The 13434-nt window shown below is 35.7% G+C and overlaps 1 protein-coding gene across 3 annotated transcripts in view; it reads left to right on the forward strand.

Moving 5' to 3' along the window:
• The window catches only part of LOC129280610 (putative Polycomb group protein ASXL2), a 34045-nt gene extending 26196 nt beyond the window's left edge, over window positions 1–7849 (forward strand). For 2 of the 3 annotated variants that reach the window (XM_054916614.2, XM_064111850.1), the window contains one exon: window positions 1398–7849. In XM_054916614.2, coding sequence (XP_054772589.2) covers window positions 1398–3182 — 1785 coding nt within the window. In that variant the 3' untranslated portion in view covers window positions 3183–7849. The remainder of the gene's footprint in view (window positions 1–1397) is intronic. The other variant, XM_064111851.1, reaches the window with a different exon arrangement.
• The last annotated feature ends 5585 nt before the right edge of the window (window positions 7850–13434 follow it).

The raw sequence follows: 13434 nt of genomic DNA on the forward strand, positions 1-13434 counted from the left end.
ATCCACAAAAAACAAAAATGCGTCCACGAACAACTGGTATTTCACAGTTTACAAAGTACATTGTGCAGCATGCTATAATATGCATTAAAAGTAGCAATACAACAAAATACCTTCATAGAGTGTTCATTGGTGTGCTATTCTAGTCACCTGGTCTATTCAATTTCTTCATCCTGCCATGTAAGGCATTCTTACCTAATATCTTGCTTTGAAGTTTGCCTAGCATAATGAAAGAAATGAAAGGTCATTTGACCAACATTGTCCATGAAGTAACTACGAACTGGTCTATTGTACCAAATGAATAGTAGACTTAACCCTACGGGGGGGGGGGGGGGGGGGGGGCATATTTCCGAAACGCAAAAAGTTAGCGCCGAAAAGTTTATGACTTTTTTTTGAAGTCTCATGCAACTTTTGAGACCAAATTCGTGACATACGGGTATAGCATCGCGACGTCACATGACTTTTTACGAGACAATGTCATGCCGAAAATGGCTCATTTTTATACTTTGTGTACAAAGTCTATGGGAGATGAAATTCATAAAAGGGTGATTATTTTTCATTCTAATTGGTCTGTTTAATTAATTTAGGGGTTAATTGAGGTGTTGAATGGTCTGTAATAATTTCCATTGAAAAAAACAATTAAAAACAAAAGATGAAAAACAAAGAAATACATAAGAAATTCTAAAAACAAATTAAAAAATGAAGGAAGAAATTGGCTTTCGCATCTTTCTTTGTGGTAACCTTAAAATTAGATTACAAAGATGACATCTGGAAAAAAAAGAAGAAAATTTGAAGTGAATTTGGGTGTTAAATATGCATTTTTTGCACTAATAAATTTGCATATTTTATTCATAATAAATAAACAAAATATATTTTCAGAATTTTTTTTATACTGGTTTGTAGTTTATGTGGTAAAGAAGTGCGTGCCGAAGTCCGGCACGATCGGGCGAACGGCGGTCGAGATCAGAAGGGGGGGCCATCATGGCCCCCCAGTCTCAATACATCTCAAATAGCTCTGTCCTTTTAGGGCTAATGGCCCGTATGCTGAACTCGGGTGGTCTAAATACATGTATGTGCTAAAATTATGGGAAGCCAAAAATGTCACAATTTGTTTACATTTATACTTATGTTTATGGTGCTCTTTCCCAATTCTTAGTGGTGAAGACAGCTTTCTTATTTATCCTTACCTCTACTGTTAGGGATTTATGTCATCATTGGCTATCCATAGTTAAATCACAACTTCAGAAAATTGAATGAAACCTGAGTTCAGACTACAGGTCAGTGGGTTTAGCCATGATGATGTTTATAGATGATCAGAGAATTAGACCATCTGCTAGTAGACCAAGTCAATTCAATCTGATTGACTTATCATATTTTATTTGTTTTATTGATTGTTTTAGACGAAGCACTTTGAACCAGTGTGGGGTCAGTCATCCGTACCTGAACTTCAGTCCAAGTATTCAAGTTCTTCAAAGGCTACGAAGACACCACCAAAGATACATAAAGCTTCATCCTCCTCCACTTCAGTCTCGTCATCGGCGTCTACATCTGTGTCAAGTTCGACTAAAGCTTCTCCAACCAAGTCTCAGAAGCATGTTGTTAATCACAGAGTGCAAGAACCACCTGCAAAGATCATCCTCAAGATCTCTGTACCTAAAGATGGTGTTGCAGGAGGGGTGTCCATCCTTAAGAAATCGTCAAAGACTATAAGTAAGGAGAGGAGTTCAAGCAGTAGCAGCAGTAGTGAAATAAGTGGCAGCAGTTCATCGTCGCAGAAAGCCAAATCATCTATATTGACAAGTATCGGGACTGCAAGCCCTGCTCAGTATTCATGCAGCACATTGCTTTCAACAATGGCCGCTGCTAGTCAGAGGCATCAGGCTGCAGCGGGAGGGACCAAGGTGGGTGAAGTCAAGAGATCTGCGCAGCTGATACCACCTGACCTGTCTGTCAAACGTCCATCAGATTCAGAAGAGTCACCCGAGAAGAGACAAAGAGTCGACTCTGATGCTTCATCAAGTGGTGTTTCTAAGACCAGGACTCTGGCTCAGATCAAGAGCCAAGCTCAACTCAAACCGGTTCAGTCTCAAACGAGAACCCTGGCGCAGATCAAAGCTCAGATGGCCGCCAGGGCTCATCAAGGACAAACGCGGACACTGGCGCAGATTAAAGCACAAACTTCTGCCAAGGTACATGCAAGGTTGGTGCCTGGGAATGCGCAAGGTGCTGCAAGACCCTCAGTACACTCGCCAGCCATCTTGGGTAGACCACGTGCCACGTCGCACAACTGGATGAATCTCAAATCCATTGTGCCTAGCAATGCTACATCCGTTACTGGAGGTGGTGCTAGGATGCATTTAGAAGGACTACATGGTGATTCTAAGAGTGGTTCTTCAAATAAAGTCTTGACGGTCACAGTTTCAAAATCCACCCCTGGCCAACCTGTGATACAGACAGTCAAACCCATCATCATAAAGACTCAGCCAGGTTTGAGTGTTGTCTTAGTCTCGCAATCCAATATGAGTATACTACCTAGCAATGCTTCTAGAGTAGTCCAAGGAAATAGTCAACAATCCAGTCTAAAGACCACAAACTCTGTAGCAACACTTGTTTCAAGCAAAGTAAGCAATAATTCAAAGACAGTGGCGTATATAACACTACCATCCAGCAAAGCTGTGGCCAGTGTCACCCCGCCCAGTACGGTCACAAGTGGTTCATCGAATGCATCTCAAGGGAACCAGAGCTCTGCTCCAAGCGCTGGCAAGGTGACGCAAATATCATCTGCAAGCTCTGAAAACAGGACTGTCAATCTAGTACATGGGAAAGTGAGCATAGCGAATGGTGCCATTCACACGTCCACCGTTCAGCTTCCTGGCAAGGATGCTGGGTCGACGCACAGTCAACCCACAGTGGCCAAGGTGGTCCCACTTTCCAACAACAACTCATCTATTCAGAACGCTGTCTGTTCCTGTCAGAGTTCTGTAGTCATGTCCAGTCCAATTACGAGTAAGAGCAGTCTGCTGCCCTCTGGTGGCAAGGATAGTCCAGAAGGCACCGCTACTACTCTGGCAGGTAAATGCAACTGTCGTTTGAAAGCTATGGTTATGTGTAAAGGTTGTGGAGCATTCTGTCATAATGACTGTATAGGTCCTTCTAATCTATGTGTTTCCTGTCTAATAAGGTAATATGATAGGTACCGTATTTATATATATTAGCCCATATTCTGAACTCCAGATTAACTTAAAACCGTGATCTAAAGTTGTGGTTTGACTATGGGTAGCCAAACGTGACACCAATGTTTATGGTTAGGTGATCAATTTATCATCAATTTTTGCAATCAAATCATTAAACAAAATTTTTGAAATGATAAATACAATTGATTTCTTTATCATCAAACCATGGGAAGAATCCCAGTAAATGGAATAAGCATTTCAGTGTAAACATATGTGGGTGTTTCATAAAGCTGTTCGTAAGTTAAGAGCGACTGGTGATCCTTTCTTGTGGTAAATGGTATGCACCTAAATGTTCATTAACAATGGTTCAGCGCGTAAGAAAGGTTTACCAGTCGTTCTTAAAGTCACTCTTAACTTAATACGAACATTTTTATGAAACGACTTACTGGATACTTTTATTAGCTTCCCATAATTTTAGCCCTGACTTAAACCATGATTGAGTGAGCTGGGGTTCAAAATACAGGCCATTATGTCTAGTAATTTGAGCAATCTGTATACTTTGCATTTGTCTTTTCACACATAGACTAAGCCTTAGTTCTGAGTTTTCAGGAAAATCAGGGTTGGGTGGTAGCAACATGCCTTGGTATTAAAAACTAGATACATGTACATGTATTCTGTCTGGATCTTTGTTTGATATTTTTCCATTGAAAAATTTGACTTCTCCCCCTCTCCCCAGTATCAATCATTGTTCCCAATCCAAAAATTGTCAGTTTGAATAATCATTATCCAGATATCACATGCATTTTATTTAATTTACATAGTATGATGATTTTTAAAAGAAAGTATGTTTTTTTAGTTTGTCCAAGTTATGAGCTGTAATTATTACAGAGAATCAATTTCAGATGAATTCCATGTACTATACTTGATGATTTAAAAAAAACTCAATTTCAGTTTGTCCCAAGGTATAAGCTGTAATTATTGCAGAAAATCAATGTCAGATGAATTCTATTTTATGATTTAAAAGGAATAAGCTGTAATTATGGCAGGGAATTACTACATGTACTTCTAATTAACTCATTACTTTCGCTAGTTCAAAATCAGCGTCAGAAAATAAGAAATCTCACTTATGTCTATTGCCATTAGTGCATATGAAAATGAAACAGATGTTACAAATACTGTACATGTATGCTGACTATATCATTGTGAAAATTCCTGTATGCTGGTGTTGGTTCAATTTATCGTCTAATTTTGACACTCGAATCATTCGTAAATCTCTTTGAATGATGACCAAAATAGTTTCCTTCACCACTGAAGCATGAGGAAGTGCACACTAAACATGAGAAACATACAATTTAGACAAAATGTTGATATTTGTGGCTTGTCATAAGTATAGAGAAGAGTTGGACCATGGTCTAAACTCAAATTGGGTTTCAGGATAATGGGCCAAATTTTGCTGCAGGTGTTTATATTCAATCCTTTAATATCATCTTGACTTAAGTCCCTCCATAATTGTCTTTTTTTTTTAGAAACAGGATGTCAGGCACAGTATTTTCTTTTTATTTCCTCTTATTTTTATACAAGGAAAACAGCAATTTGTAAATGGTAATCATGTGTGGAATTTGAAATGTTTGGAAAATGAAACAAATGTTTTCATTTATTTTGTCTACGCTATGTCATACTAGTAATACATGTTTTTTAAATGTATGTCTTTTGATTATTTAAATATTGTTTTTTTTTTAAATGTAAAATCAGTATAGAGCCCCATGTGACACATTTTCATCAATTCAAATGTAATGGAAAATATCACTTCTGGTAATGTGAAAGAGCTTTTGCAAATTAAATATATCACTTTCCATATGATTTAAATGCTTATTTCATTATAAAGCTCTCAACTTATCAATTTCTATTTCATTTAAAATCTTATTTAATGAAAACCCTGCCGTGAAGAGAATATCAAATCTATGAATTTCTATGTAATATACATGTATATGAACTGTGTGTGTTCAGTTTTGCAGGCTTGAAGCACATCAAATTGATTTTCAATAGAGCAGTGGTGCAATGATCATAGAATTTTGAGGGGGCCAGATATGGCGTATCACACAAAATTTATAAGAAGTTGTTCATGAGCGAAGCAAGCGAGCAAAAATTTTGACATTTTTATTACAAAAACCCAATTTGGCGGTAGATTTTGACATAATTAATATTCAGAAAATAATATAATACATGTATATCATCCTTCTCTCTTTCCTTATCTTTTTTTTCTTGGTTGTGAAAAATTTAGGGGGCAAGAGCCCCCCCCCCCCCATCTGTATGCCACTGAATTAGAGGGACTTGTTCATGACCTCTTTGTAAAGTTACAAGATTTCATGAACAATGAAAGTATGAAGTGTAAAATAAAAAACCCAAATTTCCTCAGATATTTCAACAAAGTTTACTTCTAATCATCCAAAAATGAACAAAGACTATTACTATTATTTAGGTCATGATGAATTAGGAATTGATGAAAATAAATTAAAGTGGTAATGTGGATCTACTTTGATTTCAAAATTCGACTCGTTTAATTGAAAATGTACTGGGAGTCTGGCTTGTCATTTTGAAGTCATTTGTAACATTGCAAACAGCTTTATAAAAGATCCTCTGGTATTTTGAAAGTAGATTTACAAGAATTCAACTGTCATCAAATATAACCACATGCCATTTTAGAGAGTAAATTATTTGTAATTGAATGATAAAATCACTGTGGTATGAATATATGTAAGTCTTGGCTTGAAAATGCGCTAATCTTGATTATCAGGGGTGGGGGCGATGTTTCACAAAGATTTAAGTGTGACTAAGAGTCAGACTAAAATGCTTATGTGCACATGATATGTAACACACAATCCTATTGATTAAAAGGCAGTAGTGCACATCTTTTTAGTATGATTTGACCAATGCGGTAATGCCTTTCATATCGCACACAACTGAATAAAAAGTTTGACTCTGAGTCACACTTTAAAAAGGGGAAGTTCACCTAGACAAAATGTTTATTGTAAAAATAGCAGAAAAATTAGTAAAAATTATTGCCGAAGGCGTGAGAAAAATCCATAAAAGAATTGAAAATTATTTGATTTGTGACGTCATATGCGAGCAGCTTTCCTACATATCCTACGGTAAAAAAAATCAATGAAATGTCATCTTCTCGGAAATTGAAAATGGTTTTTACTGCTCCTTCAGTATATCAATAAACAAATCATTTCACACTCGTTCCTAAAAAGAAAACAAAAATAAGTCATCACGACCCATTGAAAAATTGAAATTTATGCATTTTATACATGTATTACACAACATAGGGCCAGCTGCTCGTTTATGTCACAAATCCAAAACTTTAAATTCTAACAAATTTCTTAATCTTTAATGGATTTCCCTCAACCTCCACCAATATTTTAAAATTATTTTTTCTTCTATTTTTACAACAAACTTTTCTTCAGGGTTTTCTTCCCCTTAAAAGTTCAACTATGTGTCTCACTTAACTCTTTCTGAAACATCTTCAAGGTAATGCCACATAGATCCTCCTTGTAATTAGCATCATAAATGTCGTGGTCTAGTGGTTTAGACTCTTGTCTTTCAATCTGAAGAACATGGGTTCGATTCCAAGCCTTCGGGTGTTTTCCTTTAGCAAGAAATTCATCCACATTGTGCTGCTCTCAACCCAGTTGAGGTAAATGGGTACTGGCAGGAAGTAATTCCTCAAAAAGCTGTGCGCACTGGAATCGGTAGCTTAGCCGGGGTAATATAGGAGCGCCTTGAGAACCTAGCAAGGTGGATACGTGCGCTATACAAATCCTATATTATTATATCCAGAATTTGAAGTCATTTGCACAGGTTCGTAATATGAATACACAAAAACATCCTTTTTTAACTTTTGCATTGATTATAAATACCTATACGTATTTGGAAAGCATTTTTTCTCGAATTCAATAGATAATACACATTTCCAAGTACACGCATGGCCCGTTTCATGAAACTTATTTTATGACAAATTTGCAATCACAGTTTAAGAGCTACTAAGATCATATGATTTGATTGGCTAGTAGTAAACTTATAACAAGTCCTCATGAAATGGTACCCTGAATAGTTAATGGAAGTATAAAGATGATATTATGTTTTACTTGGCAGTTTCTTTTGTTTTAGAAGAATTGTCAAAACCATATATGAATTAAATATCGTATTTAGGTTTTTTTTTTTTAAATTGACAAGGTTTCAGGTATGTGGGGATATGGCAGTCATTATTTGCATAGATTTTTATAGTACTAATGAATTGGAAGTTTATTGCAGTTGGAATACTGTATGGATTCTGATTGCTCATGCAATTGGATGTGTATGTGCAGAATAGCTATGATTGATCAATAACTTGTAGATTTAAAAGATGATATGAATTTTTGTCAATATTGTGATATTTTGTAAATGATAAAAAGAAGTATAACAGTAATATATTGTCATTTCTATTTCTGGTTCCTTCCTGAATGTTGTTTGTTTTTTCCTTGGTGAAAATATTTGCATTTATTGAATAATTGCATTTATTGTAGAATTTAATGCAAAGTTTGTGATATTGATTGTACATACAATGGAAGTATGCAGAACATCTCATTTCACCCGTTTCTGTGATTCAAATAAAATAAGCAACATGCTCTGCATAAGAATCACTCTTGTATATTTAATTCATTTGATGTCATTGTTGTTCAGACTTAGCTAGAAATAGTAGAAAAGCAAATTCAGATATCAAGATTAATCAAGGGTCATGCAACCTTTGTCATATGTGTGGAAAATATCAAAATCAAGTTTTAAAACAGAATTGTTAAAATTCGAAAATTATTGATGTTTTAAAAAATTAGATCAACAAGAATAATCACATTGGCAATTTGGTGAGACGATTGTGACTTGTGTTAAGGAAAACTCATATAATACCACCACTACCACTTTTATCATCACCACCATCATCACCATTACCACCATCATCAATCAATCATTACCTCCAATTACCATCATCGTCGTCATCAATCAATCATTACCTCCAATTACCATCATCGTCGTCATCAATCAATCAGTCCTCATTACCATCAATCAATCATTACCACCATCAATCAGTCATCACCATCACCAATCATTACCACCATCATCAATCAGTCATCACCAATCAATCATTACCACCATCATCAATAAGTCATCATCACCAATCAATCAATCATTACCACCATCTTCAATAAGTCATCACCAATCAATCATTACCACCATCATCAATCAGTCATCATCAATCATTACCACCACCATCAATCAGTCATCACCACCAATCAATCATTATCACCAATCAATCATTACCTCCATCATCACCAATCAAATCATTACCACCATCATCAATCAGTCATCACCAATCAATCAGTCATCATCAATCAATCATTACCTCCATCACCAATCAATCATTACCACCATCACCAATCAGTCATCATCACCATTAATCAATCATTACCACCATCATCAGTCATCACCAATCAATCATTACCACCATCATCAATCAATCAGTCATCACCGATCAATCAGTCATCATCAATCAATCATTACCACCATCACCAATCAGTCATCATCATCAACAATCAATCATTACCACCATCATCAATCAGTCATCATCACCATCAATCAATCATTACCACCATCATCAATCAATCATCAATCAGTCATCATCACCATCAATCAATCATTACCACCATCATCAATCAATCAGTAATCACCAATCAATCATTACCACCATCATCAATCAGTCATCATCAATCATTACCACCACCATCAATCAGTCATCACCACCAATCAATCATTACCACCATCATCAATCAGTCATCATCAATCATTACCACCACCATCAATCAGTCATCACCACCAATCAATCATTACCACCATCATCAATCAGTCATCACCAATCAATCAATCACTACCACCATCAATCAGTCACCATCAATCATTACCACCATCATCAATCAGTCATCACCACCAATCAATCATTACCACCATCATCAATCAGTCATCACCAATCAATCAATCACTACCACCATCATCAATCAGTCATCATCAATCATTACCACCATCATCAATCAGTCATCACCACCAATCAATCATTACCACCATCATCAATCAGTCATCACCAATCAATCAATCACTACCACCATCATCAATCAGTCATCATCAATCATTACCACCATCATCAATCAGTCATCACCAATCAATCAATCACTACCACCATCAATCAGTCACCATCAATCATTACCACCCACCAATCAATCATTACCACCATCATCAATCAGTCATCATCAATCATTACCACCACCATCAATCAGTCATCACCACCAATCAATCATTACCACCATCATCAATCAGTCATCACCAATCAATCAATCACTACCACCATCAATCAGTCACCATCAATCATTACCACCCACCAATCAATCATTACCACCATCATCAATCAGTCACCATCAATCATTACCACCACCATCAATCAGTCATCACCACCAATCAATCATTATCACCATCAATCAATCATCATCATCAATCAGTCATCACCACCAATCAATCATTATCACCATCAATCAATCATCATCATCAATCATTACCACCACCATCATCACTGCCACCACCACCACTACTATCAACATCAATCAGCATAAGTGTATTACATTTCTTTTTGTAAGATTACTCCATACTCAAGATCAAATGCAGTACTCTAACGTCAAAATAGTTCGTATTTCTCAAAAACTTAAGTGAAATTTATTAATTACATCATTTCATGATCGAATACCAGACAAGTCATTACATTTTAATAGAAAACTAAATTTCATTTCACAATTTTAAATGTTATTGCATTATATGACTAAACTATACATATAATACCCTGCACCACTATAATATAAAGAAATAAATGACTTCTCTCATTCATCTGCATGTATAACTTATTTAAATCCATTCCCCCCCTTTGACCATTATAATAATAATGATGTGTTTAGAGGTAGATTTGGGCCCTATCGTGGAGTGTCTTTGATTCAATAAGGTTCCACGGGCCTAATTACATCAGGAGGGCTAAAGATATTCGTTCGACCCAACCCATTCGAATTTTTGTCAATTTGATATTGCTGATGGTCAAAAATGTATAAATATGATTCAAAATCTCACACTGATTCTAAAAATGGTAACTACTGAACTTCCTTCGCCCAAATTGGGAAGATAAATAAGTGACTTGGAACTATTTTTTGACTGGCGGAATAATTAGGGCTATTTTACTGTTTCAGTTGATGAATTCGATCCATTCATAGTTATCTTCATAAATGGCGATTTATTTTTAAAATGAGCTGGCTACGGTACCCTATCCTGGTCAGATTTGGAATGTCAGATATATAACCTATCCATTGGTAGTAAACATTCCACCCTCTAATTTCACATTTATTTTTTATGAATTTTTCAAAAGTGCCATTTTAACACACAAGTCTATGGGGAATGTTTTACGCGCGTGACACCTGTAAGTAATATGGGAAATCCCTAGTAGTGGATGGTATACCTGGCCAAACTGTTCAGTAGCAAACAATTTCTCACTGATATCAATATGTTTAGTCATCAAGTGGTGCAAAAATGGATTTAATGGCTAGCAGGGCTACATCAGGTAAAGTTAGTAGGTCTGTGTAGCCTAGGAATGTATGTAGATTGGTCAATGTATAGAGTCAATGCCTCTTTATGTTCTGATTTATCATTGTTTTGTGTTAGTGTACATCACCTACTTAGCATTAGAAAGACCTTTAGAAATTGCTCATGTTAAAATTGTTCTTAGGAAGGGGGTAGGTAGAGAGGAGGTAGAACTTTGAGAACTTTACTGAAGAGAACTAGAGTGGTACCTTCAAGAAGGAATTCAGAAAGGGCACAGAGTAAGGTAAGGTATCTAATAGTGCTCAACTAAGGAGGAGGGGGGGGGGGTGGATGTGTGCTGCAATCTTAGTATAGCCCCCCCCCCCTCTTTATTAAGCCATGCCATCTATAAAATTATCCTTCTTTCTCTCTCTCTCTCTTTCTATCTATCTATTTATGTATCTCTTCCTTCTTACATTTGAGAGGCAACAGCCCTAGGAAGATTTTGAATAGGTCAAATGCAAGTATATACTAAAGTAGTATCTCATTCTTTTATTGTTTCCTCATCAAATCTCATGTATATTTGATATTTGGTAATTATGTTTGGGGCAGTTCTGGTATCCTGATATCTACACAAAATTTACATACAACTTTATATTAAAATTGATAGGGACCTATATTGTCATTGCATTCACCGTTGGGCTATATGCAGGTGGGATTTGTATACATCCATATATAGTGAAAATAACATGTATGAGTAACACATTAAAATGGGTCATTGCATAGAAAATAGACATTTTCAATGCATTTCTTTGTGCTAGTGTGAGTGTACAGATATATAAGAATAGCAAAGTAGCTATTCAAAAAAATAAAATTCATAGGTCCTATAATATAGGTTCCACGGGCCTAATTACATCGGGAGGGCTAAAGATATTCGTTCGACCCAACCCATTCGAATTTTTGTCAATTTGATATTGCTGATTGTCAAAAATGTATAAATATGATTCAAAATCTCACACTGATTCTAAAAATGGTAACTACTGAACTTCCTTCGCCCAAATTGGGAAGATAAATAAGTGACTTGGAACTATTTTTTGACTGGCGGAATAATTAGGGCTATTTTACTGTTTCAGTTGATGAATTCGATCCATTCATAGTTATCTTCATAAATGGCGATTTATTTTTAAAATGAGCTGGCTACGGTACCCTATCCTGGTCAGATTTGGAATGTCAGATATATAACCTATCCATTGGTAGTAAACATTCCACCCTCTAATTTCACATTTATTTTTTATGAATTTTTCAAAAGTGCCATTTTAACACACAAGTCTATCGGGAATGTTTTACGCGCGTGACACCATAAACCTTAAGAGCTAGCAGCAACATAAAACGTTGGCTTTCCATAGTAAATTGAGATTGATTGGATCAACCATACTCCTCCTCAGGACCCTGATATTCCAAATCAAAGACCAACATACTGTAGATCAAGGACTTCTGGTGAGATGAATAATTAATGCATGTGACTAAGGTATACATGTAGGTATTAAGCTTGTACTGTGTTCATGTTGCATAGATATACATGTAGAACCCTGATATAGAGAAACATTATGGCAAGTTCCCCAAGTCTGCGCAGTTCCCCTTGTCTGCGCATACGCGTATCTGCACGATTCTAGTAAAAGATATGCGACGACCAGTCGACCACAGACTATACACATGCAATACATAGAAAGATATTCATGAAAAAATCAGACTCAAAATGGTGGAAAAATAATGAATTTTGGGCATTTCATGTGAAGGCCTCAAAATGCAGCTTTTTTCATCAAATCCCGAATCGCATGCAAAGTGAATGGGTGCGCAGACATGGGGTACCATTTTTTGGTTCAATCTGAAAATGACTACCCAAGGTTTTTTTCCAAGAAAATCATGTACTGGTATTTCTTTAAATTTTTTATGAGATATTTGGTACACTTTATCAACAAAAAAATTTTGGAAAATTAAAAAACTAGACCTACGTGATTCCCAAAACTATAATCAGGTAATACAGAAATATATGTATTTGTTTGTAATGCTACAATTACATGTATCTATGTCTATGAATTATTATACATTAAGAGAATACATCAAATTATCATAAATTTTAATACAAATTTATTTTTTGAATCAGTTGAGATTTGAAAGTTAGAAATGTATGCATTAGATTTCAGTCACTTATTGAAAATTAATGTACATGATATCAAGAATACAGTCAACAGCTGATTTTTTAGAAAGCTGTTATTAAGTTCTGCATGACTTCATGAGCTGGAATATGAAGTGGAATATAAAGCCTAATGTTTTTTTTTTCAGACACTTTTGTTGACGTATACAGGTCCGACTTTACAACCATTTTTCTGACATGACTCAATGTCCAGTATATACATCTACTCATTATTCCAAAGACTAGTTATTCCAATATATGAATTGAGTCCATTATTATTGTTTTTAAACAGTCATTTGGTCCAATGATATCTTGTCATAAACGTTTATCAATTTCATGAACATAAAGTCCATTATAATCATGATTGGTAACTGCCCATGAAAGTCATTATAAACTTGTTGAAAATCCAGGGGAGGCGATCTTAAAGTAAAA

Source organism: Lytechinus pictus, chromosome 17, assembly GCF_037042905.1.
Source record: "Lytechinus pictus isolate F3 Inbred chromosome 17, Lp3.0, whole genome shotgun sequence".
Lineage (NCBI taxonomy): Eukaryota > Metazoa > Echinodermata > Echinoidea > Temnopleuroida > Toxopneustidae > Lytechinus > Lytechinus pictus.